The following is a 27,401-nucleotide window of genomic DNA, read 5'->3' as shown; positions in this document are numbered from 1 at the left end:
CTCCACAAGAACTTCCTTAATCAGGGACAGCTACTACAGACACACCTTCTTAAGGTACTGGGTATTCATTGGTTTTTTGTGTATACAAATATGCATGTGTTTCTACGGTCGCAGTTCGCTTTCTTTTTTTTTTCTTTTTTTCTCTTCTAGCATCGCTGCACAAGACGGAATCCAGCAAAGACAAACGGATAGTTGGCCTGGTACCAGTTGCGGAAACTACGTCTCTCAGCGACTCTAGGGTGCGTGGCCCACGAAGCTCCCAATACCACCATATGCTTCTCATCAAAGAAATCCGAGGAGTATCCTGGGTAAAGCCTCGAGGTCTCAAACGCGTCCCTCTCGACCAGTGGTGCAAACGGCGTGCAGGTCCAATCCCACAATCCTCCTGGTCCACTAAAATCAGCGATCGTGGTCGCACCCTCCTGTTTAGGTCGAAGAGCCGATTCCTCCAGTGAAGGGTACCACAGTCGGAAACCATAGTTCTCCAGACCAGTCTTAGGGACCGTTGACTGTTTCAGCTTGAATGCAATCGAGAGCTCGTACTCCGTAGGTAACGCGTAGGTCTGGTTTGACTGCTTCGAGAGCCAAGAAGCATAGCCCGCCGCCTGAATGTTGGAGCAGGATACTGGCCATTCACCCGAGATGGACAAGGGCACAAGTCCGTAAACGGTCTTGACGCAGACGCCATCCTCCTTGATGGACCAGGATGCGGGGATGCGGCTATCATTCGTCAGCTGACCCTGGTTACCAGTCGCTTGCAGGTATGTGTAGAACTCACTATTGGTCACCTGGCGAGACTGGATCTTGAAGGCCGATGGGGCCTTCCTGGAAGTGACGAGAGGGTTCTCATTATCCCAGCCAAACTGAGTATCGAGGTCGCTCCTCGTCTTCTCTGAAAGGTCTGCTGCCTCCGAATCGTCATGTCCGAGAGACAGGATAGTCTGATCTAGCTTAGAGGGTTCGATCGAGATCCATGATGCTGCGGGAGCAGTTGAAGGCGCTCCAGGGGTGTGGACCCTAGTCATCCAGGACGTAGAAATCGATGGCGGTGGCAATGTGTTGGGTGATTGAACAAGCATGTAGATCAGCGTCTCCAGATGCATCACCTCGTGCTCAAATGCCATGAACAACACACGGGCCAGCCGGCGGTTCATGGGATAAGTCGTAGTGTCATTCAGCACCCTGTGGAGGCGTTCCCGAACACGATCACGGAAATCGACGATGGATTCGATCTCGGGCCAAGCGTCAGGGACCTCAGAGTGGTCATGACACTTGGTAGGGTCATCAACGTCCGGGTCAATGCCGCGCTCAAAGATCACGTTGAAGTACGCTGGCTCGGTGAATTTCTCGTTCAGGACCCTTGACATCTGTGTGTCCAGGAAAACTGGGATGTGACCAAGGTAAAACAGGAACGGATGCCGCAGGGCAATGGGCTTCTCCAGAAGCATGCCTGGATGTTGGATCATGTGCATGGTGATCACATCCCAAGCCTTCCAGAGCTCAGCCCAATCTTCTTCCGTGGGACAAGGCTTGGGATGGGTCGACTTGAAAAAGAAAGGCGTCTTGCGGACCAGGTGAAGATCATAGCGGTTACTTGAACTCGTCCATTGTCCAATCCTGTTCATCTCTGTCTGCTCAAACAACTCTGTTGACTCATTAAGCGACCACTTGTAGGAGTACTCGACGTTGATGATTTCGTCCTTCTGGAGTTGGACACGCAACTCCTGGCTCTCGGATGAGGGGTCCTTATAGATCAACTCGTGTGTCTCCTTGACTTGATAATAGGCTTCATGACGGCCGACCTCGACGTTGTACTGGGCAAAATAGCGGAACTTTTCACGATCGATAAAGTCCTGATTCAGGATGACATTAATGTGGTCGAGACCATTCATGATGAAATCGCGAGTGACGCCCTTAGGGTCGTTGTAGGCCAGTGTGATATCCTTGGCGTCATTACGACGATCGATACCGATGATCCAGTTGTCGCCGACGTTGAGAGTCTTGCGATAGGAGGCGATGAAATCCTTGGCCTCCTCGCGGGTCAAGTTACCGATCGATGAGCCCAACCAGAGAAGTGTCTTGGGGACCTCAGGGCCGAATGAGCTGACGAAGGCCAGGCCCTCGTCGTAGGTGCCCCACAGACCAGCTGTCTTGACGTTGGCGAATTTTCCGAGGGACTTGAGGGACTATTAAAGATGACGCAGATATACAGGGAGACGATGGTTAGAGATTTAGGAGCATGCACATAGCGTGTGAAAAAAAAAAAAAAAAAAAAAAAAAAAAAAAAAAAAAAACGCGAACGTAAGCGCGAAATGCCTTCGCATCGACGCATCAGTATGCAATGCGCTCTTTAGGGATCTGAGAGTCGGGGGACGCGCATAACTCGGAATGTGGCCTGCAAAAAATCCAGAACCACTTAACGTTACAAAACTGCACCCACCCACACACACACAGGACTCAGACACTACTAAACAATAGAAAAAAGGACCCCGCATAAAAGATGAAGTAGAAGAGGAAACATGGACCGGGGCGCTGTGTTGCAACGAGGAGGTCTGACCGGAAGAGGGAATAAAGGGAGAGCACCGGGCGAGATTATACTCAGCCAATACGTTATGCCACTATGTACGTCTGTCTGTTCCCTCCTGCGCGTACTGATTGAAAAGGGAATGGGAAAAAGATGTGCGCGCGCATGTCTGCATCTGTGTGTAATCATTGGAGCAGTGCGGCGGATGGATTGGGACAAGGATGGTTCGCAACTCAAAGATAAAATAAGATAGAATCGAATAGAATGAATAGAATGGAAGAATATGCGCGAGCTAGGATGGACCGTGGGGAATGGCGTCAAATGACGAGAGGCAATTACTTGCATTTTCGCGATTCTTACCTTGGTCAGTTCGTCCAGCATCAGGTCTAGCGCGTAGTAGCGAATATTCTTGCGCTTCCTCTCTAGCGCATTCAACAGCAGCACCGTCTTGCGAAGCGAGCTTTTGGTCAGGGCACACCACGCACAATCGACAATGACATTGTCGGGAGGAGAACGTCAGAATACGTATATGAGCGTCAGTCAGTCAATACAATAAGCTTTGTATGCTTACATGTCAGGGGCAGAAAGTAATAACCTAGAATTGCGGCTTACCCTGCTCCTAGCTCAACAACAACACTGTTGTCGGGGATGTGCTCCACAAGCTTGTCGCCTTCCCGCTCCAGGATCTCGATCTCCTCTTTGGCGAGGTAGTACTCGTCCAAGTAGGTGATTTCGTCATAGAGCTGTAGTCCACGGTCATCATACAGAACCATTGTGGGAATCGTCTTAGGAGCACCATTGACCTGCGGACAGAGACCCGAGAGGATCATCCTTCGCAGATCAAACGCCGGCGCAGTAGCAGGCTCAGCATTCTCGTTGTCGTCGGCATCAGAAACACTGCTTCTGCTGCTGCTGTTGCTGCGGGCATCGCTGTCGACACAGGAGGCAGGGTCGGTCAGAGTATCCATGCTATCGGACTCTGCACTGTCGGAGTCATCAAGATTGAGGGAGACATCAACCTCGGCATGGGTGTCCTGACTGGCAGCAGACTCTGGACTAGGGTAGGCATCTCGCGAGGAGCGGCGCTTCTTGTTCCTTTCGTGGGCCTTGAGATCGATGATGGTGGGCGTCATCAAGGCAAAGTCATTGGGGATTGGTGAGGAGGCCATGGCGGCGGTATATAAGAGTATGTACGCGTGTGTGTGTGTGGGTGAGCGTGTGGAAAGAGTGGGGTGTTCAAGAATGATCAAAGGGAGTGTGATGTTCTCAGGATGAGATGCCGTGTAGTTTTCGTCGCTGATGGAGAGTATCAGTAAGCGAGGATGGAGAAGGATATGATGAGGAGAAAAGGAGAGGAGAGGGCCAGCAGCAATGTATTTATATATATATATATACCCAAGACAATTGCAAAGGGGAGATGACTAGGGATGGGATGGAGATGTTATTGTAGCTGTATTGATTAGAAAGGGATACGACCCCTTTGAATTAGGCAAGCAAGGCACAGACCCTATGGAATTATAGAACCCAATTGAGTCGTCGGTTGGTTGACATGATTTGACATCATAACAGCCCTCAGGATTGCCCCACCCCCTACCCTGGGATTGGCCCGGTAGCGAGGACTCTTTCCACACACACCCTTCCCAGCGATTCAAGCGCCTCCTGCGCTGCTGTCCAAACAATGGCCACACTCACACACACGCATATACACACACATACACACACACGCATGCACATATTGCTACAGACCTGCTTAGCGTCTTATCTTGCGTTATAATCATGCGAGGACCATCGATTCTGGTTATATCCAATTGATCTGCCGTTAGACCGCATACAGAAACACACTCGAATCGCTCCTGATCCTCCTTTTCAGAGACAGTGAGGGTACCGGATCAATGCATTATTGGTGGGCCCCATGGAAAAAAAATAAAAAATAAAAAAAAACCTCAACGCGTATTCGCGCGATCGAGTTCAAGATAATCTCCTCACACTCCTCTTCGCGGTGGGAAACTGCCAAGACAGCCAATGGCAGCGCTTTACACGGGACTTTTTTTTTTTTTTTATATTTATATTCTTTTCTAGTATATCTGTATATCTGCACCTGGTGTAGTGTTGTAGCTACACCCGCAGGCATGGAAAACCAAGGCCCATTGTTCCTGAATCGAAAGCAACGAACTATGGTTACCAAAATGCAGGGCACAAAGAGCCATGGGGATATCCTTGGTCCCTCGAGTAATAAGCTCCTTCCCCCTTCTCCTTGTGTTGTTGTTTGTACAGGATCGCTTGATCGGACGAGCGAATGAGAACCATACAGGAGAAGCATGCATAAAACCCAAAAAAAAAAAAAAAAAAAAAAAACACACTGCGCAACTCCATTATAGCAAGCTTCAAGGCCGAATGCTCCGCAGCTATCGCTTCTTCTTTTTTTTTTTTTTTTTTTTTTTTCGGAAGAAAAAAAAAATTGGTGGCGGATATGGTCGAATTCAACTCTGGTGGGCTGAGTAAGCGTGTTACGCTACGCTGCTTTATAATCATTGAAGTTGGAAGCCAAGGTTTATTTATCCATGGTTCAATAAACAAAGCAGAAAAAAAAAAAAAAGCGATGGTAGAATCTATTCAGGCCGGAGTAATGGCACTATCGCGAAGATCCCCCTTTTGTTTTTGTTATTTTTTGATCGACGCATTACGCGTTAGTTTGCAAGGGACGTGTCAAACTAAACAAAGGGCGTTGATGTCGTTGTTGTTGTTGTTGTTCGAAAAATAGCCTCGGCATTCGGTCCATCTGGTCCATCCTGTCCAAGGGGAAAGGGGAGGGTGAAAGGCAAGCTTTTTTTTCTCCTTTAGGATTGTGACATTCCGACGATCTTTGTTTAGCTTTCTTTCTTTACGCGCACACGCACACCCCCCCCCCCCCCCCCTTCCCCTCATTTTACTTTTGCGTGTTGTTTGTCGCGTCGCGTCTTCGCTCGCCAGGAATTTTTTGTCCCTGAACTTAACTTGGTGCTTCGCCTACTCACCATGGTCACAGCAAGGAAAAAGAAAAAAGTAGAGCCGCGTTCGTCCTATGCAACATCATTATTCCCCTTTCCCCCTTTCTCTTTCTCGTTCGCTCTCATCTTTAACTGCCAATTGTATTTCGATCGTAAGAGCAGAGATGAAAAATGTTGTTACAGTTTTTATTACAAGGAAGTATAAGAAAAAAAAAAAAAAAAAAAAAAAAGGGTGAATGAGAGGGAATACAAGAACAGAAAAATATTGGTCCGTCATTAGGGTAATAATGGGTAAAGGGTATCCTGGAGCGGCACCCGAGTAACTGCTTTCATGTCAGTAGAAGAGTTGTTATTCCTTGCAGTAATCCAGAATTGTGAGTGCGAGTGTTTGCTGGAAGGTGAATGCCCAAGTCCTGGTTTCTTGCCTCTTCGGTCGTCTTTTTCTTTCTGAAAATACAAAGTAACTAACCTCTCGCTCTCATCCAATCTACCAAATATCAAGACCGAGAATGTCCATCCAGATCCAGGGCGCGAGGAATTGGTTGGGAATTCCTTCGTTCCCTCACATTACTATCCGTGACCGCACTCTGACTCGGATGATGATGGTGATGATGTCCACCTAATGTCCCTAAGCTGATACTACTCCCTCCCGGTATTGTCGATGAAGTTCCCCCATCGTCCTCGCCCACCGGAGCAAACGTCCCAGGTTCCTGCTTCTTGGTGCGCCCACTCCTGTAATGCCTCAGCGCCAGCCCACCAATGATCGCCAGGATGACAACCGCCAGGACGACGAGGCCCCAATTCCTCCAAAGGACGGCCGTTGAGGGCCCATCGCCTTGATTTGTTGCTGTGGATGTGGGAGAGCCGCTGACGTAGGGCGGAGGGGGATTGGCCCCAATGACAGTAGTCGGTGGGGGTTTTGTGGTAGTGGTGATGGTGGTGTAGTTTGGGAAGAGCGTTAGGTTCGCGGTCTGGTAGGCGGGTATTGTGATCGTCGAGCCGTTTAGGATGGTGGTGATGATGTGGGTCTCCCTGGTGGGCGGCCAAGTGATGGTCGTTGTTGTCGCTGGCATGGCAGATTCTGTAGGCGGTTGTCCTCCTTGTCAGGAAAACGACATGTAAGTTCTCGAGGGGTGCCTGAGGAATTGGTAAGTGAGGCAAGCGGTCCTGGGTCCCTGCCTTTGTTCTTCTACAACGGTCGTCCTTAATTCGGTGTCGGTCGTCGTCGAGAAGAGAGCGTTGTTGTTGTTGTTCGACCAAAGAAGGGGCACTTGCTCCCGCGCTCCAACGCTCGCCCACCCCATCCCGCTCGTGGGAGCTGTGACAAGCCACGGCTACACTCGACTAAAACGCGCCGCTGCTGTAAACTGTCGCCCGCTGCTGCTGCTACCGCGTGCTGCTGCTATGTGAACCCTATTTATCCGCAGGGGCTCTTTTTCCCATCCTCATCCTTCTCGTCCTCCTCCTCATCTCTCCTCAACACAATGGCACAACCCGTCCGCTCCGTCGACCGTCGCTTCAGCACCACGGCCTTCACATACCCCGGATATCATATCGCGGCCTCCCATGGCGTTGTTCGAGGGCAAGTTCAATAGTTCAATAAGAAAATGAAAACATATCACCTTGTTTTTGTTTTTGTTTCTTTCTCTTTTTAACGCCCCCAGACGCCCATTCAATACAGCGCGCACATGCTTTCAGCGTGCCTTTTTACGGCTGCATGCCTTGCGCCTTGGCTGTGGACAGGAAAGGCTGTGTGAATCCTCATTAAGAAGGAACTACAGCACATGAAAAAGAAAAAATGAGAGCGAGCCTACAATTCAGACGCGAATGTCTTATCCTAACACGTCTCCCGTTCTCCATTTTCGCCTCATCGTTTATTACAGACTGACTGTCAGAAACCCTAATGTAAGGCGCTATTACCATCTTATTTCCATCAGGACCTTATCGACAGAAGCTGGGTGACCAGGCAGGATCTCCTCAACTCACCTCCACCCTTTCTGTCAATTTGATTTGACGCGCAATAATAGGCCGGTAAAGCTGTGCTCGGCGCTTTTGCCTCCTTGGCCGGTGGCGAGAGCTCGACCTACATCGAGATGGCTGAGAAGGCTCGTGAGAGAGCGTTCCTGAGGATGCTCGAGCATGCTGCTGCTGCTGGTGGCAATGGTACGTCTTCTTCCCTCAATTTTTTTTTTTTTTTGTTCCTGTTTAATTGAGACGTGCAAGCGAAAAATATCGAGCGCCCAGTTTCTGGGACAACCCATGCTTTTGTTTCCTAACAGGGTTGTGTCCTATTGGAGGGGGGCCATTACTGTTACTATAGCTGTCATCGGTGTCCAGTTCACAGGCCAGGAAATCATTCAGGTATGGGACATTCGAAGCAGCGGCAAGCAAATGAACCGTGTAGATTTTTAATACCCTGAGTAATCTAATCATCTAACTGAAAACAACCTTTTTCAAAACGTCTCTCTTCCAGGGGTAAAAAAATTTATCGCCATTTGCATCGAGGACCTCTCAGCGAAAAACGCTTCGCCCGTCGTCCTACCGCCAACTAACTTTCTTTTTTTCTTCATCTTGTTCAATCGTAGAATGACTGAAGTCATGGCCTACGGAACAGCCGTGACACTGGTTCCACTGCAGCAACAGCAACAGCAACAACAACAACAACAAGCGATGACTCCTCAGGCGACCTACGCCGCTGCCGCACCCGCGCCCTTCTCGCCAGTCCAGCCCGGCACACCTTACTCCCAACCCGGCACACCTTACTCTCAACAGCCGACCTCACCTTACTCTCAACCCATGGCTCATCAGCAATATTTTGCCGCCCCGCCCGCTGCGCAGCCCTCGCCACAGCAACAGCAGCAATATGCTACTCCCGCTCCACCACCCAAGAACTAAGCATTTGGAACCCGCTTCTGGGGGCGAAAACAGAGACATCAAGCAACAGTTTATATTTATTTTTTGTATATACGTTGGCCCCATGTTTTGCTCCGTAGAGGTCCCCAAGGACTCCTCGGCTGTATAGCTGTGTAGCTGTGTATGTAATAGTAATAAAATAACGCACGTTTGAAAAGGATGCCATGCCGTTCGTTGCATGCCTGCAGTGGATTTCATTTCATTTCTTTTTTTTCTTTTTTTATTCTATGGTTCATTCTACTTGTTGCCATTAAACTTCGACGAACTTTGGGATCGGTCCAACATCGACCCCGATCTCCTTAGCCAGCTCCTTAGCCCGCTTGATCTTAAACTTCCGACTCTCCTCCCACCGCTTTCCTGCACCGTTGACCAAACGCGTAATCATATTCGCCGCCTGTCCCTTCGTTAACGGCTTACTACTGGCCTTCTTAATTTGTTTCGTTCCATCCGCATCACCACCGTCCTCGCCTTCATCATCCATCGCCCCATGGTTATATCCCAGCTTATGCAAGAACCTCAGCTGCGACTCACTCGCTGGGAAGCTCCTCCATTTGGCATATCGTCCCAGCAGATCCGGAAAGTGCCCAATATTCTTAGCAATCCACGTATCAACTCCGTGAAGACAATCCTGCAGTGTATCCGACTCGATCGGCAGCATCTTCGCCTTCGACCTGAAATAATCCCCATTACCACCATCATCGCCACCACCACCTTCTTCACGCTGCTTCTTCCTCTGCGCCGCCGCCGCTGCATAGTTGTTCTTGAACGACAACACTCCATTCTTGAACGACCTCACACTCGCCTCCGCCATTGTCGGCTTCGGCGCGAACGTGGTCCGTTTCTGGCACCTATAAAGTCCATCCTCCCCCGACTTATCGATCCGGAACGTCACATCCTTGAACGTCAACACAAACGTGTCCGGACCCACATTCACCCACGCATTCTGCGACATGTCCCACACCCGCCGAGGCATGCCGCTACAGTCTCCAAGGAGCTGATATGGGTTCTCGTACTCAAGCACACGGATCCTCGCGACTTTGAGTCCCGTCATAGGATCGATTGTTTCTTCGATCTCGCTCTCGTCTGGGTACTCTGTCGTGGGTGGGAGATTCGGATCATGTTCTAGCGAGGCGATCTCGTCCTTAAGGATCGTATCCACATCCTCCTGACTGTTGATCACTGCCGTTTCTGTTTCACAAAAACAAATTCAGATGCAAATACCAAAAACATAATTATTCATGTCAGCTATATAGATCAACCGTGAGACATAATACACAGCAGCAAAAGAAGAGGGAGGGGAGGAGGGGCTTACTTTTCAAAATGGAATCTGGGTCCAATCCGAGCAACGTGGGCAAGGTCACTAGGCCCTCGCCTTTAACAATGTCCACAAAGTCTAGAACAAGACAGTCTTCTTTTCCAGGATACAATCGCATGCCACGACCTAGCATCTGCTGAAACAGGACATTGGACTTTGTCGGCCTCGCCATCACAATAGAGTCGATCACAGGGATATCTAATTCGCACAGACATTTCTTGATTAGCAATTCGACCTGATACGAACAAGACAACAAGGGGTGTGAGAGATGCGAACAACGAGACTCTATACCTGTTCCTTCTGTCAAAATACCACAGTTCACAATGATGGGGAACTTGCGCTCACGAAAGTCCCTCAGTAGCTGTGCACGTTCAATGTCATTGGTCTTGCTGGAGAGTCCTCGAGCATCGTATCCATACTGCCGAAATATCTTTGTTAGAGTTTCCAAATGCTCAATGTCCACCGCAAACACGACCGTCGACTTGCGTTCCGCTGAATAATGATTAAAAAAAGAAATAAGAAAATGTAATGTCAGAGATGTAGGAACCGAGAATTCGAAGCGGACGAAATCAATTTCTCCCCTCTTTGAAGAAGCAGCGACATTAATGCATACCGCAGTAGGTCATATAACTGCGAACGACGATTTCATTCCGAATCGGGGTGTTGACCTTCACAGAAAGATCCTTTTGCGCAAAATCCCCTGACTGCATCTTTACATCTCGCAGGTCGAAGTCCGTCTGAATCGTTGACACTCGGAGTCCACACAACCTATTCGAATCAATCATTCATGGTTATTGTTGCTTATATGGGATCGGACAGAGGTTTCTCTTCACATCCCGCTCGTCGAATGCATAAACTCTACCATTTGTCTTCGATCATGGTGATAAAGCTCTTGTGATATGAGATGTAATCAAACGCACCACCAAGTCTCAGTCCATCATGACGTCGCACCGTGGCAGAACACCCATAGACGAAAATATGAGTCTCTGGTACATGCGCGCCAAAATGTTTCAAGATCCTACCATAGGAATCTGCGGCTGCATGGTGGGCCTAATATAATATACTCCACACAGATATTTCGTTAACATTAAGCACAGCGACTTCAAAAAAAAAAAAAAAAAAAAAAAAAAAAAAAAAAAAAAAGAGCTCAGGAATTTTGGAAACCACACTTTACCTCATCGATGATGATACACTTGAACTCCTTCGGATTGTACTTTAGCAACCTTGGTGTCCCTGACCGACCCAAGGATGGTACACTGGCCACGATCACATCTGCGGTCATATCTGCATGGCGATTTCCTTGATCAATCGAAACAGTCTACAAAACAGATGAGGTCAGTATCCACTTGGTGCTTAGGAATCAGGTATCGGCACGGACAGCTTCATCTTGGCACCGACAAGGGATGACTGCGCCTTACCATTCCTGTTCCTGTACGGAGGACATGCGTCCGTGTTTGCTCCAACAGCTCCTGGCGATGGGCCAGTATCAACGTCTTGGTGGCCCCAGGAAAGGGCGGTGGAATTTGTTTCATAAGATGTGAGAAAGTGACCTAGGAGTCCGAGTAAACAGTAGAGTAAGTTTAAAGAATTACAAGATTCTGCCATTCTCTTAATCCAAAGCTGCAATGAGCTATACAGAAGCAATACATACCGTCTTGCCGCTCCCAACGGGAAGGGACACAATCTGCCTCTTGATTCCCTTCTGCAAATTAGTCAGGCATGCTTCAATGCACTCCTTCTGATACGATCGAAGCTCGGTTTGTACAATTGGTGTGGCCGATGCCTGGACAATTTCCTGTGTCGCAGCCTTTTCTGATTTGGACGTCTTCCGAGTTCTTGTGGTTTTGGTGGTCCTGGTCTCCTCCCCAGGTCCCTTCGGCACTGACTCCTTGCTCACGGCCGGGGTCTGATCCTTAGCCGCCTTCTTCCTGGTCGAGGCACGCTTAGCAGTAGCACCATCCACCACCGTAGTCCCTGTCTCTTCCGCCGATGCCGCTCTAGAGCGGCGTTGACGCGTCTTTGGCGCTGCTGAAACCTCCGTCTCTTCCGCGACGGCTTTCTTTGAGCTTTTTCTGACACGTATAAGGACGGGCTCCTCTTCAGCAAGTGCTGCTTTGGTGGCGTAAAATCGAGCTGCCCCTGACTTTGGCGAAACTCCGGGTCTGTTCGACACTATCGAGTCCAGTGTCTTGTATGGAGTGGTACTGCTCCCTGCAACAAGCCTGCTCATGCTTGTCCTTGTGGCATTCCTCGCGCATTGCTGAAGTCGGTGAATGCGCAACATGGCGTGTGTGTATGTGGGAGAGAAAAGGAGGGCAGACAGCAGGGGAACTCTTTTTTGACGAAGGGCTCAAATCAAAATGATCGTGACAACCTAATTTGCTTTATTTGGTCGACTACCGCGACACGCCTACGCCAAACACGGCCCAGCTGGCCAGCAGGAGCGCGGACCACACCATGATCCAAAAATGTGCCTGAACTTTCTTAAAATGCGGTACCTCATCATCCCCGCTCTCAATCCGCACCCCAAACCGATACTCATCCTGCTCATCCTCATATTCTTCCTCCTGAAGGTCTTCGTCTTCGTTTGAGGACTCACTTCGCCGCTGCGGGTGCCCAAGTTGTTGGTGGCGAAGCTCATAGCGAGTACTTTGGTTACTCTGCGGCTCTGATGTGGGGCCCAATGGGAGAATAGCCTCGGATCCTTGCTGGTTCGAAGAGTGGAATCCGAGATGCGTGCTTCCTATCTCTGTCATAGACACTACTTCTGCATCCGGTTCATCCTCTAACTCAAATATCGCCTCCATCGTCATTGCCTCCAGCACTTCATGACTCCGACGCCTTCGATTCCTCCTTGTCCGCGTAGCTGTCGTCTCAATAGGTTCCCTCTTGCCGTAGACGCCATTGACGAGCCTCGTTTTCCCGCCCTCGCCATCAGTCCAGTGATAGTCGCCCCAGACGAAAATAGCACAGGTGATAAACGCAATGATTGCGACGGAGAGGAACATGCCCAAAAGCTGCAGGTCTTCTCGCTCCTCCTGAGCCTGGTCTACCTGGGCAGGGAAAAGATGGTGGTAGAGGCGATAGAAAAAGCTCTCTGTCTCGGACTCGCCATCGCCTTCATTGTCTGGAAAATCCTGCAACATGCCTGCGACTGTGCCGAACAGTGTCGCGCCAATATTATCGATGGATCGGTGTAATCCCAGGCCCGTTGGAACATGCTTTGTCAGAACTGGCATGCTGGTGACGATCGAGAGTGTTCCCAGAGATAGTGAAAGCGCAAAGAATAACATCGGAATGGTTGGAGGAATGGGCACGATTCCGAATGGTATCATAAGGACGACATGAGTGCTGATCAGCAATCCTGCAGTGACCAGGAGCAACCAGGCGCGTTTCCCCGCATGATCAATGAATGTGCCGAGGAAGGGGTATACGACGAGAGGGACAGCCAAAATAACTGATGCCTCCCATGCTGCCTGTTCGTCGTTGAGTCCGTACCGATGCTTAACAATATTGCTACAAATTCAAGTAAATATGGCCTTGAGTACCAAGCCAATTGCCTATTTTATAATTTAGTCCGCAGGAACGCCAGTGCCATGAAAATGTTCCCTACCTTGCTTGATGAATAAATGGGTTCCAGCTCGCGCCCACCAAGAAGCTGATAGCCAACATTGTCCAGAACATGCTCGAGAACCCATACACTTCGTTCCATCCCAAGTTCGTCCTCTTTGCCTTCAAAAGAATTGTGATCTTCGTCATAGCGTCGGTGTCCTCTCTGGGTTTCTTCGACAGCCATAAAAATAGAATGTTCATCGCCCAAGCAAACACTGAGATGCATAATGAGACGATGAAGGGGGTAGCAAACCCAAAGGTCGTCAGAGGTACGGTTGTTGCGAGTGCGAGGAAGCCAGACTAGACATGGAGGTTAGTTTCGCATCTAAGGTCTTTAGCAACCGACAAAAGTCGACATATGTCTCGTCCTACCAATTTTCCGCTGAGAAGGCCAAGGGACAAAACCAATGCTAGGCCATTCTTCTTAAAGTATCTAATCCATATGGTCTCTTGGATAATCGTAATGGGCGCTGCTCCTAGGCTGGAACGTCGGTTACAGCCAGGTTAATTCCTGATTGCAGCCAATCTGCCACCATGATCACCTAGGTTAAGCACTAATTGATGTTGCCAATGTACCCAAAAAGACAGTATCCGGTAATCATGACCTTGATGGAGCGCGTCCAGCATCCCAAAACGACAATGATCTGTCCAAGGATGACAATTGTAGTGAAGACGATCGAGCTGGGTCCGGTTCCGTAGCGCTCGACCAATAGTCCTCCAATGAGCGGGATGAGCGTTGGGAACAATGTCAAGGATGACTGTAGTAACGAGAATTGGGTATTGCTGATGCCCATACTCTATCATATTGCGGCAATGAGCTCAAGATGTTAGTGGCCTGAACATGCATAACGGCTGTCCCTATGTTTCTCACGCAGTTGTGGAAAAAGAACAATACATTCATACCTCCTTGAGTACATCCTTGAGCGGCCCTGTCATATGAAGAGTATAGTGGGTGGACACGCCCAGCAGGGCCGCGCAAAGGAAGGCCTGCACTCGGATTATCCAGTCGGCCCTAGAAGTATGGTGTTCATCGTCCACGTCAACGTCCTGTCCCTGTTGCCCTCGTAAGTGCTCTGAAAAGTCTTGCCCTGAGGAGCCGACCAGTTCCTGGATTTCCGTCGCATGGATACCGGCATCGTCGTCCTCGTCGCTGTCGGTTTTACGGACAGAGTATTTGCCTTGGGAAGGGTCTGCAATATCACTGGAGCGGTGGTATGAAGGCGAATCCAGTGCTTCCGTGCGAAGAGGCTGATAGTCAATGCGACTATCGGACATGGTGGTAATGAATGATGCGAATGTAGTTGATGTCGCAGGGGTGGGGTCGATGGCAATGCATTCGACGACGCGTCGGAAAGTGGATGGTTTCAAAGCAACGAGATCGACTCTGCCAGTGTGGAAGAGTCTAGAGAGGGGAGCCGATTCAACTGGTGACTGGTCTCAAGGGCGAACCTGTCATACCGCGTCTCTGGTGCAACTGCATGATATGATTGCAGGCGACTTCAACATCATCGTGTCATTGTTCGCCTATGCCGTCCTTTTGGCATCGCCCCGTTCCTAAGATTCTCGCCGGTTCTCTCTTGGATCTGGCATCATTAATTGTTTTGACAGAAGCTGCTTTGGTTTGCTGTGCGATCGAAAGGACCGTCGCGGCACTCAAGGTCATTCGGGAACAAGGTGTATTGCTCAGTTTTCCAGCACTCTGGCCATTGTTTGAATCTGACTTTCTTCTACCGACTTTTCGAGAGACCAGCAGACAGCTATAGCGAATGAAAAAAAAAATGTGCCCAGTGCTTTTCTTAATACAAGTACAACGCATTAATAATTGCAAGATAGCGGTTAAGGATGCAACGCTATCCACCGTGATAGTGCATATATCGCTTTAAAAAGCACTCGGGATACCATGGACGCAGAAACCCTCTGGGACGATGCGCGTCGAGAAGCAGGGAACAGTTTTATTCGTGGCTCTGCTGATGCATTTCATAGGTCGAGAGGTTGAAGGGACTTTTATCCGTAATTCTGCTAATTCATTTCATGCGTCGAGAGGCAAAAGGAGCTTTGGTCAGTGATTCTGTAAGTTCATTTCATTCTAGAGAATGGACGTGCTCGTGGATTATGAAGAAGAGCACAGCGATGTAACTAATTGTAGCCTTTGCTAAGGATTACAGGACATGACATAAACGGAAGCGCACACAGACAGTAGACTACCCAGGATCATAAAATCGTCTTCAATTCCTCAATGGCCGAGGATATAGCACCTTTGGCTGAATAAATTGAACCAGCGGACCAAAAAGAATACTTTCAGGAACAACCTCCTGAATAGCCAAGGTATGGATATTTTCTTGGTTCTGGTAACCCCTTCTATGGCTCATCATTACTCTCTCTCTATGTGTCTGCGCAGAAGGGAAATATGATAGCAAGAGGGTAAGAGGGTCTGCTTGGTTTTGTGAGCGGCTGTGAAATGATCATACTGCAAGGCTGCATTTGAATAGACCACACACACTCTGAAAATTTGTGATGTTTGGGAGGCTCACAAAAATATTTTTCCACCGGCCGATGAACTTCAATGAAGACCTTTGTTTGTTGTATATGCGTATGCTACCTGTTCATCTGTCCTCTGCCATAATGCCCCAGCGCAGAAAAAAAAAAAAAAAAAAAAAAAAAGCAGAGAACTCGTAGACATCCCTCTTGTTCACTCACCCCTTACTGCAGATTTATTTGCCCTGCAATTGTGAGAGTCAATTGGTGCCTATCAGTCCCGCCCATGTGTGTCTTTTTTACCTTGGGGACAGATATATCCAGCGAAAGCGATGATGACGCTGCACCGTTTGTTTCGTTAATGGTATGGGACTATGTCCTATGAATACACTCACTCGCAAACCCACTCATTCATACATCTGTGGTTAGTGTCATGAATGTGACAAGTGTTTATGGGCTGCATATCATTGTGTGTGTATGAGAGTGAGGACAGGCACACGTACACACAACAACAATAAGGTAGGCAGACAGGCTAGACAGCCAAACAGGCAAGGCCGATAGCAGTAGATTTGATTGAGCGGGCCGCACAAATGGAATAACATAACATAACATAACACACAAGCGAGAGAGGGGACAAGAGCAAAAAAAAAAAAGCACAGAGAGACAGGGACGAATCACAGTGCGCTCCTCAGTCGCTCCCTTTCTGCGCTGGGGTATCAGAGCGGGTTTTTTTTGGACTGACTGAATGACTGTATCGAATGCTAGTCTATGCACTGGAGCCATATTAGTATGTCCACTCATTCGCCATATGTTGGTTATATAGTCCAGTATGGTCACGCAGTATCAGAGCGGGGGTCTGCCCCCCCTCAGCGCCCTCACAAAAGGGCAGCCAAAAATCGCACTCCCCCGCTGATTTTTTCTCTCTCTCTCTCTCTCTTCACTCACCCACCACTTCCCACTACAATCCCCACCCACTCCCACAAGGAACTCCCCATATGTAAGTATCATCCCCATATGTCTTTTGGCTGCTCCCATACACCGCTCTGTGGGCTGCCTTGACCACCACTGGGCCCTTATTCAATTATGGTCTGAGTCCATATCACGACTCACGAGGAGCAACCTCGGAAATTCATATCCATACCATCCATTTCCACACGTCCGCGTCCTCATCCTTAAAAGACATAAAAAAAAACCATCCCTTCATCCCCATACACATCCCACTAACCCATTTTTACACACACACACACACATAAGTATCAACTACATATACATTTTCACATACACACCCTCTATACACAAACCCCCATGTGCCCTTCGCTAGTAAAGCTGAAAGTATATGTCTCGCTGCTACCGGCTCTGTAAAAGAGCTGATCAGGACTGTGGACTTGGAAGTGGTGGCAAGATGAGTGGACTCGCCGAAAAGGCTGACACCGCCACCATTCTAGATGATTAAGTTGTTAGCGAAGCGTGAAAAACACGACTGACTGACGCGTCAATTGCTTCCTTTTATCCCCAATAGATAAGTCATAATGCCAAAAGTCGCCAAGAAGGAGACAAAAGTCACCAAGAGAGGCAAGAACGAGGAGGTCAAGAAGCGCAAGAGAAAGGCCAAGAAGGACCCCAATGCTCCCAAGAACCCCATGTCGGCCTATCTCCTCTTCTGCGAGGAGTGGCGCGAGAAGGTCAAGGCCCAGAACCCCGATTCATCCTTCGGTAAGCCGATGTTCCATTGTTGTATTTGGCTGCTTCATGCATGGAGGAGGATCTATCCGAGTGGAAACAATCAGAGTCTCCCGTGATGGCATTCAGTCGAAACAGTAGACCCCGTTCGGACTTGGATCCTGCTCTTGATCTGCAAGAAATTTCCGATAGAAGGCTGACTTTATTTCCTCTTTCATCTCTTTCCTGACCCTTAGGTGAACTCGGTCGTCTCCTCGGAGAGCAGTGGAGGGCATACACTGACGACCAGAAGGCTGTAAGTACCCTGCCCTTGCCGGATCGTTATCATCAGGGGCACGCGATCAAATTGAACATATTGTTGTTTTTTTGTGACGCGTCGCATTTTTTTATGTCACTTTCGCTGACTGTGTCCCTTTTACTTGCCTAATATTATCTTTCATAGCCCTACATTGCCAAGCACGAGAAGGCCAAGGCCAAGTATGCTACCGAGAAGGCTGCTTACGACGCCAAGAAGGCTCAGGAGGATGAAGACGAGGACGAGGATGAGTCCGACTAAACCAGTCGGATGCCACTACGTCTTCACAACCACCATTTTCATCCCCTTCCTCCCCCCCTTCCCATCATCCGCACACATCAACCCATCCTTAGTGTAACCGATAGAACCCCGTCCGTGTCGCCTTTTATTTGCATTCTGCCTTCTCGTTCGCGCGGTTTCTCGTCCATTTTCTGAACTTTGTTTGTTCGGCTTTCGTTCGCTTGTATTGCTTTTTTATTCGACTAGTTTGCCTTTTCACAATTGCTGTATTAAAGGTCCCAACGGACTTGTTCTAATAGGAAACCTGATTTACACATTACACATTTACACATGGCCTTTGAAATGTTAATCTATAACAAAAAGAAAATCAGGAACTGTGAGGATGCCGGATACCATAATATATCGAATTATACACTTGGCATAGCATGCCATGCATGGATCGCCTTCAGGAATGTACCGCACGTATCCTGGAAAATCTTTGCCATCAAGACGAGAATATCTCGATTGTGGAAGATCAGATAACCAAAAAAAAAAAAAAAAAAAAAAAAAAAAACGTCAAAATGGTACCAAAGCGCACAACGCGCCGTGCGAACAACAAAGACCCTGATTACGACGCAAACCCAAAGCATGCACCATGAGGAGTTGCTTTGCGAAAATGACAGACGAGGTTGTGGCCTACCAGACGTTATGCGCGTCTATTTATACACTAGTAAACATCTTATCCGACTATCAAATAGGAAGAATAGAGACAATGATAGTGGGCAAAACAAGCGGCCAAGAGGCTTTCATCACTCGTCCTTCCGTCATTCCGGCTTTCATATTGGGCTTAACAGCGCCCCAATACCAGCGCGCACGCTTGTCTCAACAGCTCCGGATCCAGCTCGTGAACATGTTGTGTCCGCATAATCTCTGTTTTACCGTCCGGTCCCTGTGAGTCCTCAAGTCTCTTCAGCATCGTCTGGATGACCTCCTCGCCCTTCTTTTAAAATTCTGGGAGAGTTAACACGGTTGATCTTCCCAGGAGCCGTTGCTCTGCAGCGGCGGCGGCTTGTTGGGCGGATTCGGGGATCTCGAGTTCCTGAATCAATGATACAGGAGAGACGAAGTCCGGGTGCTGTTGCTTCCTCTGGTTGGGGTTGTGGTGGCCGCAACCGTAGCTGTAGTTGTCTGCGATGGAGATCTGCTTCGGGTTCGATTGTTCTGCAGCCGAGGCACGTCGAGAGGCATTTCCTCTTAATGATGATGATAGTAATATAGGTGTGCGCATGAATCTGAGTAGACATGAGTATATGTATATTGTTGGGCTTTTGAATATATAACCATCAGACGCGACGTGGACGGATTGAGTGTCAATGAAAAGATGCTAGCGGTCTTTGTTATTTTAGAAGAGTATACAGTGCGGTGCAAAACAGTTCCGGTGTTCGCTGATATTGTTTTCTTTCTACAGTTTCCCCGTCAATACTTGACAGACCAGCATGAAGTTTGGTGCATTTGTAGCCATAGATCTGGAATACAAAACGATGAGCTCTAAGAGTGGTGGCTATCATCGCTAGGTATGCGCTGGAATCTCGAGTGCGAAATGCCACATCAAACTGTGAGCCAGAACGGCTACAAACTCACCATTTCCTCGCCAATTTACATCAATACTGTCATGCTTCGACTCAGGATCATGTCCAACTTTCCTTGATCAACACCTTTACCTTTCATGAAGCCGATTCCCCCAGCCAAAGTTAAGGAGGCTACGAGGCTGATGACTGAGGGGGTTTCTACGCGTGAAACAGCCCGCCGAGTCCAGATATCTCTTGCTTCAGCTGGTAAGATCCGCTTAGAGCATAAGAAGAGCATGCCAGTGAACAATGGAGGACGGCCCAGGAAGCTCCCAGCCGAAACAGTCGAATGCCTCAAAGTCGACTTGAAACATGGATTTCTCAGGAAAGCCCTTGATACCAAAAAGAATGCCATTCGATTGCTTCTACAGTCTGTTTCCGCTTCGACAGTTCGACGACGACTGAAAGAAGCAGGGTTACTCGCAAAATGGATTGCCAAAAAGCCAGTACCTTAAAGGAAGCACATTAAAAGCTGTCTTTAATTCATCAAATAGTACAAGGAATGGATTGAGGAATATTAAGCAATGGTGATGTGGTCAGACGAGCGCAATATCAACAGGATATGTTCTGACGGTCTTCGCTGGGTATGGGACGACGTACCAGAGAGGATAACTACTCGCTCAGTTGATGGGACAGTCGAGTTTGGTGGTGGCGATATTATGGTATGACTTTGTATGACATGGTGCGGACCTGGTTATATCGCCATGGTCGATGAGACTATGAACTCCCAACCGCACTTCCAGATACTTCAGGAGGATCTGTAGATGTCCATTAAAGAATAGGCTTGGCGAAGCAAGGATTCATCATTCGGTATGTAATGGTCCCAACTATTTCGCCAAAGTTACAAGAGCCTATCTAAAGTCGATTGACATAGCGTAGCCTCTTAAAATCAACCCAGCCGAACACATCTGGGCATATCTCAAGATCCAGCTCGGAAAGTCCCTACATCTCCAAAAAGCTGCAAAGAATTAGGAGGCCGCAGTCTTATCAAGCAGTTCATAGAACCGAGGAAAAGCATAAAAGTACTATCCTTCACTGCAAAATGGAGGACAATCAATTTTAACACCAAGCTTCATGTAAATGATCTCGAGCCGCATGGACACAGCTATTTAAGAGCGCCGTTGCCAAACGATAGAACTCCAGCCTCTGCTTATTTAACTTCTACTCAACACTATGCCCATTGAATTGAACCTATTGCACTTCAAAACTGTTCCAATGACCACATCCAGTTCTTGTTGGATACAGTAATTGATGTCTCTATTCGCGAGGTCCACGGTTACAACTACACCACGTTACATCCCGATTTGGCATGCATTGACAGAGAAACTTCAGAAAGGAAAAGAATCGGCGAGCACTGGAGCAGTTTTGCGCCCCACCATTGTAGATGGGAACCATTCTTTCTGAAAGAAAGACTGGGTATGACGTGTATTATGGTTGCTTCTGTGAGCAAACGGCACACGAATGTCAGTGCTAAGTAAAGTCGAAAATAAACTCGACCTGCATTTCGCGCGTTGCCAGTGACAGAATTATTGAATTCGGTGTTCTCTTGGATTCCCATCCGTTTTGGGTGGGAATCCATCTTATGGTCCTCTCTCTGGATGCTGTGTCAACAAAACGAGAGAGCCAAGACGAAATGATCTTGGCACATCGCGGATCGAGAGATATATAAATAAGGGCTCCTGTTAGGTTCATCACAATGTTCACCTCTCATCGCACTCAACCCTTCTCCGCCCTCCTATTCTCTGTTCGAAAACGAAATGCAGCTTCCCAGTCCACTGAGGCCAACGAAGAAGCCTCTCGCCAACCTTCATGATCTTGTCGAGAAGGCTAGAATCCAATGTGGCATCCCAGGGATGAGTGTTGCTGTCCTCTACAAGGACCAACTCATCTTCGCAGAAGGCTTCGGAAAGCGAAATGAGCAAGAGCCCTTCACTGTAGATGTAATGAGAAGAACGCACAAGCCATTTTTTTTCCCTCTTCTTCAGCAATATCACTGAGGATGTCGTGTACTGACAGATGCTAATCACATATTGACAATATAGACCATATCGGAAATTGGGTCTCTGACCAAGGCTTTCACCGCAACTGCTATTGGTGAAATGGTTGCTGAGGGAAAGATGGATTGGGACAAGACACCGGTCAACAAGTTCCTCCCCGAGTTTGAGCTCAAAGATCCCGTTCTGACTTCCCAATTGACTCTGGTCGACCTACTCTCTCATCGCACGGTAAGCCCCTTGATGTTAAACTGCATGCCAACAAAGTGCATGCACAAACATACCAATCTGTCTTTAAACATCCATTTTAGGGTCTTCCTGATGTAGATCTGGGCTGGTACAGGAGCACACTCCCAAGAAGGGAGCTCATCAAGCGACTCAGGCACGTCGATATGACCTCCAAATTAGGCTCCAAGACTCAGTACAACAATGTGATGTTCGCCGTCGCAGGAGAGGCAGCTGCCAATGTCGCAGGCATACCTTATGAGGACCTTGTCCAGGAAAAGGTTTTGAGCCCCTTGGGCTTGACCAACACTGGATTCTCTCCCATGGAGATGAAGAAGCGATCGAACCATGCCATGTCCTTTAGTGCTGCTTCTATCGAGCATGCTCAAAATGGAATATTCAAGATGAATGATCTAGATGAGGTTTATGCGTCCACCGCACCTGCTGGGGATATGCACTCCAATGTGCTGGATCTCGTCCGATGGGGGAAGACAGTTATGAACACCGGCGAGTTGAACGGCAGACAGATCCTGAACAAGGACAGCATTAGGGAGACTCTGACTGCGCACAGCATTATGACGGAACCGCGTACACCCGAGTTTGCGCCTGTAGTCAATTATGGCCTCGGCTGGTGGTTTGACTCCTACAAGGGACAGGTTTTCTATCGCCACTGTAATGTCACATCCTCGACTCGAAACTTGAAGGAACGGAAGGAGTTTGATTGCTTGAGTATGTGATGCGGGAGTTGCCTTGTCTTAACTGGTGCGTTTTCTCTTCACTTGCTTGGATATGCATGTAGCTGGCTCCATCTCTGGGTTCCGCTCCAATTTGACCATATTCCCACATGTGGATCTAGTAATTGCCCAACTCTTCAACATTTTCCCTTCAGAACTGGGCCCCAACCTCGCCTACCATATCGCGGACGATCTTCTTGATCTTCCCCGAACCCAGGATTGGCTCTTTGACGTGGCTGTGAAGGAGACCAAGGTATACTATGACCTGCTTGCGGGATTCGACAAGGGTAATCTGCCCGAGCCAGTGCCCAATCAACCTCCAGCTCATGCTTGGCAAGCCTATGTGGGAGCGTATTTCAACCCGGTCTTTGGGGAAATTTCTGTCCGACTGGAAAAGGAGGCGGAGACAGGAGAGAATGCTTTATTTTACAGGATGGGGCATTTTGACGGCAAGCTGGAGCATTATCATTTCGATGCGTTTGTATTGAGGATCCGCTATAGTACAGTCATGGTGACAAGTCTTGTTATGTTCCAGACAGGAGGAAATGGCAAGGTGGCGGCATTTGTAACTGAGTTTGATGAAGGTGTCATGCACGAGTTCAAGAGGAAGAACAAGGCCGGCAGCAGCCTTCAGCAGCCTAAGGAGGAATAGTAGGAAGAGGAGCTGCTGAGGGTTTACATACTATCTAATAGCAATTAGACACTAGACAAGAGTGGGATCTTTCGAGTGATCTTAATGAAGGTATCTGGGAATCCTGAAGGAAACCCTCTGTCGTGGTTCAGGGGTAAAATAAAAAAAAAACCATCCCTCCTCATATTCCTCTACTTCCTGCTCGCTGATTTGCCTTCGTGGTCTACCGCGTCCTTGTTTTTTTTTGTTTTTTTTCTCTGGTGGGCGGCTGCATTTAGGTTTCGGGGCGGTTACACCATCAGCAAAATTGTTCATATTGCTTTTACGTGCTTCTGGATACTGTCTCCTGCTGCCTCGAGAGATCAATGGAGATATTGGACCATATCGTGAGATGGCAGGAAGAGCTCGCTGGCTCAGGAATGAACACGTCATCTCAACCATATCGCCCTAAGAGACAGAGCCGTGAGTGACCTCAGACGCCAGACACAGATGGAAGTCCTGGTGTGCCGCCATCATACCCCCGCCTGAAGCATCAGCTTCGACAGCAGACCGTCGTGCAGACAAAGGGAAGCAGGCGATATGATCAGAAATTTACAAGCCAAGGGATTCTTCCGAGGACAGCACTGCGGCAGGGAACAAAATAAATGCCATGGATGGAGCCGCAGTGCATACCGATTTCTCAGATTAATCGTTTGCTTGGCACGGGATATTTATAGCACTAAGATATTGTGTGCTCCTTGCAGAGGGTCGCGACTTCGCTATCGATCCAGCCTGTATCTTAAGCATAGCACAAAGCCCCCCTCCTCCCTCTTTTTTTTTTTTTTTTTTTTTTTTTTTTTTTTATTGCTACGATGCTTTTTTTTTATGTATATGTCTTCACGAGCTGGTCCAATTCTTTTTCTAATACAATTAAGTTGAATGCGGCCAAAATGCGCTGTATTTACAAGGCCAAGATGGACGAAAAGAATTCATCCACATCCTTCCATGCGTCCTCCCCAGCCCCATTGACGCGGTATCCAATATGGGAATCTGGTCGAACAACCACAATTCCTCCCGGTCCCTTGTTCCACAAGAATCCGTATCTCTGATGCCCCACCTTCGTGTCATCCAAGAAGATCTTTCCATCACCCGCGTTCTTCTTGATCAACGTATCGAGACTACTACTGTCCTCGTCCTCCTCATCCGCTGCGGTCGCCGATCCGGCAATGATATGAACCTTGAACAGATCCTTGTCCTGGTACCCATCCGTCATACTCGAGTTGAACGACCATTTGGATCGCCATCGGCGGACGTAGTTGTTGATATTATTCTCGAGTTCCTTGGCATGGGTCCTCTCAATTCCATTGATGGCGCTCGTATCCTTGACGGCTAGCATATCGGAAGTGAAGACCAGGATATGGAAGCGACCGATACCGATCGTTAGTTCGTGAAGTCGAATCTGAGTCGAGTCCTTGATACTGCTGGATGCTGACTGAGCGGAATGGAGGGTGCAATCATAGGCACGGACGCCGACCTGGAACTTCTCAGAAAGAACTGGTTGCGTTGCATGATTCTTGTTGAGTGCGTTCGGTTGATATCGCACTTGCAACTAACGTGCGAAGAGGACAGTTAAAGATTTGTATGAACGGTAATAATAATAAAAAAAAAAAGAAAGAAAAAAAAAAAAAGCTTACCATGCTAACCTCTGACGCAAAAGAAAACGTCTTCATTACTGAAAAGATCAACGGCGACAAGAAATAAAAGACTCTTCTCTTCATCATCGACATAAAACCCAAGTTCCGGTTCCGGTTCAGGATCATGGATGAAAGTTCAATGGCCCTGTCAGCCATGGGTTCTCGCTCCTCATACGTCTGCAGCAGTGAAGGTGGAGCCACCTTATTCAAGACAAACGCGAGCTTCCAGGCCAAGTTGTGCGCATCCTGCAATCCGGTGTTCAGACCCTGGCCGCCAGCGGGTGAGTGCACATGTGCGGCATCACCCGCTAGGAAGATACGGTTCTTGTAGACGAAGTGCTCTGCGCGACGTTCGTTGATCTTGAAGACCGTCAGCCAATCTGTTTCCGTGATCTTGAACTTTGCAGGGGCGATGCGTGTAGAGACGAGCTCCTCGAATCTTTCGACTGTGAGATCCTGTGCTGTCTTGGCCAGATCCTCCCCAGGTTCGACGCTTCCACCCTCGACGCCCATACGGATGCTGCCATTCGTGAGTGGGAAGGCAATGACGTTTTTCCTGTCGACTCCGTGAACCAGCCTATATATCATTCAACCAAGAATCGTGGGGATAATGAGTAAAAATATCGAGGAGTGAAATGAATGAAACGGTGATCCGCGATACTGCCCTTTGGCCAACATGCATTGCAACTGAAACTTACGTGACACCACTAAAATCCATGTCGCTCTCGTACTTCCCGTCCCACATGAGCGTTTTATGTGTCAAGGTGCGTCCTGGGAACCCGATGTTGAGCTTGTGTCGCACGGTCGAGCGCCCTCCATCAGCAGCGACCAGGTACTCTGACCTAATCACCTGCGTCTCGTATACCTTGTCAGTCTGCTCCGTCAGCAGGTCCACATCCCCCAGCACCTTCTTCTCATCCACAGTGGTGTTATCGCCAGAGAGTGCCCTCCGGATGATCGTCTCGACGTACGCCTGCTTGTGACTCCTTTTCTCTCCAACACTTGCCTCCTGAATACCTTCCTCCTCGCTCTCCTCAACAACCTTGGTATCCAGGAGCTCCCATCCATGGTCGACCTTGACACCCATCTTTTCCAGCTCTTCGACCAGGATCTCCGAGGTCTTTGCCTGCTCCAAGAACAGGCCAAACCCATATTGTGTATCTGCGGCGCTTACGCCCATGACCGGGATCGTGGCCGCTTTCCTGTTGCCGATGTAGATGTTGAAGTCCTTCAGTTTAGTCCCACGTTCCAGAAACTTGTCGACAATGCCCGCCATTTGGAAGATCTCCATGGAGCGAGCTTGGAGGCCCAGGGCCTTGGAGAGAGGCGATATGGCCATCTCGCGCTCGATGATGCGGACTTGGATACCGAGTTTTGTGAGCAGGTAGGCCTCGAATAGTCCGACGGGGCCACCGCCAGCGATCAGAACAGGGACAGTGGAGATGGCCGAGTGTGTCGAGGAGGATGACGTGGTGGAGCCAGAGGATGCTGTTGTGGCCATCATGTACTCAAAATGTCTTGAATTTCTCTTTTGCGTGTGTGAGAGTGAAAATGAGTAGCTGATTGTATGTCGTTGATGATGATATTGGCTGGCTACTGTGTGGTGTACAATGTTCGATGATAATTTGTTTGTCTATGCTATAGAGGTATAGAGGTGCCAGTGAGTATTGCTGAGTGTGCTAAGAGGCGTTTAATGCTTGGGGAAGTCCATGATGGAGAGCAAACAAGGTAAAAGTCGGTGGGCTTTATATACGTCCTCCCTCCTTTTTTTTTTCCCTCCCTCTCTATCTCACATAGGTGTTTGACCAGGCAGCCCTGCATTCTTGACATTTTGAGCGTCACTGCATTGCAGCACAGAAAATAAAATTGCGAAAAGGGCACTGCGCAGGGTCATGACTGACCGCGCTTCTTCCAAGCCAAGACATGTCCTCCACCCTTGGGAGGGACGAAAATAGGACAAAAATGGGTTGCTTGATGATGTTTACGCGTTGTTTTCCTAGGACAAAACAAACATGACGAGTATTCAATTCAAATAAACCTTGTCTCTCTTAACCTCATCGTGTTTGATGGAGATGAAAGTGTTGCAACATGCAAAAAAAATTCCCTTTTCAAGCATGACAGCCATTCTCCTTCCTACTGAGCCCCTTCCTTGTTATGCCAACATCCTACTGCATGCTGCTTATTGTGGCTATTTCGGCACAACATTAAAGCCGAAGAGCCATTAGCACCCTCCTCTTTCTTGACAGTATGAACATAATGAGCACAAAAACATATGCATCCCCTAGTCTCGGCGTTCGTACGCTGTCCTAGTACTGTAATCCTATTGATCTTGTGTCCACAATTATGCGACCAGAGCTATTTGATCCCTCCCTTCCTCCCTCGAGGCGGAACGACAGAAGAAAAAATATCCTATTTTGCAAGTAGATTTGAATGCCCACGTTTTTTTTTCAACTGCGGAGCAAATCTTGCATGCTATTTTTTAATTGCTTGTGCTTG

At 48.4% G+C, this 27,401-nt stretch overlaps 8 protein-coding genes across 8 annotated transcripts; 3 read left to right on the top strand and 5 right to left on the bottom strand.

Annotated features, from left to right (window-relative positions):
- Nucleotides 1–42: 42 nt before the first annotated feature.
- On the bottom strand, nt 43–3,995 carry BC939DRAFT_453207 (uncharacterized protein). The gene is made up of 3 exons (XM_051555898.1): nt 3,137–3,995; nt 2,885–2,984; nt 43–2,186 (listed from the first exon to the last, which is right to left on the bottom strand). The coding sequence occupies exons 1-3, from the start codon at nt 3,691–3,693 to the stop codon at nt 147–149; spliced, it is 2,697 nt and encodes an 898-aa protein (XP_051411627.1). The 5' UTR covers nt 3,694–3,995; the 3' UTR covers nt 43–146.
- A 2,013-nt stretch (nt 3,996–6,008) lies between these two features.
- On the bottom strand, nt 6,009–6,584 carry BC939DRAFT_503655 (uncharacterized protein; the record flags this gene model as incomplete). Its single annotated transcript, XM_051560428.1, has 1 exon — nt 6,009–6,584. One exon carries the CDS (start codon nt 6,582–6,584, stop codon nt 6,009–6,011), a length of 576 nt encoding a protein of 191 aa, XP_051411626.1.
- A 411-nt stretch (nt 6,585–6,995) lies between these two features.
- BC939DRAFT_503654 (uncharacterized protein) lies at nt 6,996–8,406 on the top strand (the record flags this gene model as incomplete). The annotated part of the gene is made up of 4 exons (XM_051560427.1): nt 6,996–7,085; nt 7,539–7,674; nt 7,832–7,872; nt 8,017–8,406. The coding sequence occupies 4 exons, from the start codon at nt 6,996–6,998 to the stop codon at nt 8,404–8,406; spliced, it is 657 nt and encodes a 218-aa protein (XP_051411625.1).
- Nucleotides 8,407–8,611: 205 nt separating this feature from the next.
- BC939DRAFT_453202 (uncharacterized protein) lies at nt 8,612–12,101 on the bottom strand. Its single transcript, XM_051555897.1, has 8 exons — nt 11,391–12,101; nt 11,158–11,289; nt 10,914–11,057; nt 10,602–10,789; nt 10,353–10,507; nt 10,031–10,231; nt 9,737–9,937; nt 8,612–9,612 (listed from the first exon to the last, which is right to left on the bottom strand). Exons 1-8 carry the CDS (start codon nt 12,021–12,023, stop codon nt 8,675–8,677), a joined length of 2,592 nt encoding a protein of 863 aa, XP_051411624.1. The 5' UTR covers nt 12,024–12,101; the 3' UTR covers nt 8,612–8,674.
- A 34-nt stretch (nt 12,102–12,135) lies between these two features.
- On the bottom strand, nt 12,136–14,626 carry BC939DRAFT_503652 (major facilitator superfamily domain-containing protein; the record flags this gene model as incomplete). The annotated part of the gene is made up of 5 exons (XM_051560426.1): nt 12,136–13,255; nt 13,353–13,651; nt 13,724–13,832; nt 13,928–14,148; nt 14,255–14,626. 5 exons carry the CDS (start codon nt 14,624–14,626, stop codon nt 12,136–12,138), a joined length of 2,121 nt encoding a protein of 706 aa, XP_051411623.1.
- Nucleotides 14,627–17,355: 2,729 nt separating this feature from the next.
- On the top strand, nt 17,356–18,062 carry BC939DRAFT_477606 (high mobility group box domain-containing protein; the record flags this gene model as incomplete). Its single annotated transcript, XM_051558691.1, has 3 exons — nt 17,356–17,539; nt 17,743–17,801; nt 17,949–18,062. 3 exons carry the CDS (start codon nt 17,356–17,358, stop codon nt 18,060–18,062), a joined length of 357 nt encoding a protein of 118 aa, XP_051411622.1.
- Nucleotides 18,063–21,316: 3,254 nt separating this feature from the next.
- BC939DRAFT_175454 (beta-lactamase/transpeptidase-like protein) lies at nt 21,317–23,294 on the top strand. The gene is made up of 4 exons (XM_051550406.1): nt 21,317–21,588; nt 21,691–21,873; nt 21,954–22,539; nt 22,667–23,294. Exons 1-4 carry the CDS (start codon nt 21,406–21,408, stop codon nt 23,251–23,253), a joined length of 1,539 nt encoding a protein of 512 aa, XP_051411621.1. The 5' UTR covers nt 21,317–21,405; the 3' UTR covers nt 23,254–23,294.
- An 878-nt stretch (nt 23,295–24,172) lies between these two features.
- Nucleotides 24,173–26,406, bottom strand: BC939DRAFT_477604 (FAD binding domain-containing protein; the record flags this gene model as incomplete). The annotated part of the gene is made up of 3 exons (XM_051558690.1): nt 24,173–24,820; nt 24,906–25,482; nt 25,604–26,406. 3 exons carry the CDS (start codon nt 26,404–26,406, stop codon nt 24,173–24,175), a joined length of 2,028 nt encoding a protein of 675 aa, XP_051411620.1.
- Between the last annotated feature and the right edge of the window lie 995 nt (nt 26,407–27,401).

The sequence above is a fragment of the Gamsiella multidivaricata genome (assembly GCF_025024155.1).
Source record: "Gamsiella multidivaricata strain RSA 2152 chromosome Unknown BC939scaffold_37, whole genome shotgun sequence".
In the NCBI taxonomy this organism is placed as follows: domain Eukaryota; kingdom Fungi; phylum Mortierellomycota; class Mortierellomycetes; order Mortierellales; family Mortierellaceae; genus Gamsiella; species Gamsiella multidivaricata.
Note: the sequence above shows the minus strand (reverse complement) of the source record. Positions and strands in the feature narration are given on the sequence as shown.

Coding starts and splice junctions, on each gene's coding strand:
- BC939DRAFT_175454 (XM_051550406.1), top strand. CDS start 21,406: ATGCAGCTTCCCAGTCCACTGAGGCCAACGAAGAAGCCTCTCGCCAAC. Junction 21,874..21,953: donor ACCTACTCTCTCATCGCACG/GTAAGCCCCTTG, acceptor CATCCATTTTAG/GGTCTTCCTGATGTAGATCT. Junction 22,540..22,666: donor ACAGGTTTTCTATCGCCACT/GTAATGTCACAT, acceptor ATATGCATGTAG/CTGGCTCCATCTCTGGGTTC.
- BC939DRAFT_453207 (XM_051555898.1), bottom strand. CDS start 3,693: ATGGCCTCCTCACCAATCCCCAATGACTTTGCCTTGATGACGCCCACC. Junction 2,985..3,136: donor GTTGTTGAGCTAGGAGCAGG/GTAAGCCGCAAT, acceptor CCTGACCAAAAG/CTCGCTTCGCAAGACGGTGC. Junction 2,187..2,884: donor TGCTGGACGAACTGACCAAG/GTAAGAATCGCG, acceptor CATCTTTAATAG/TCCCTCAAGTCCCTCGGAAA.
- BC939DRAFT_453202 (XM_051555897.1), bottom strand. CDS start 12,023: ATGTTGCGCATTCACCGACTTCAGCAATGCGCGAGGAATGCCACAAGG. Junction 10,790..10,913: donor AGTGTATCATCATCGATGAG/GTAAAGTGTGGT, acceptor ATATTATATTAG/GCCCACCATGCAGCCGCAGA. Junction 9,613..9,736: donor CCCAGATTCCATTTTGAAAA/GTAAGCCCCTCC, acceptor TTTGTGAAACAG/AAACGGCAGTGATCAACAGT.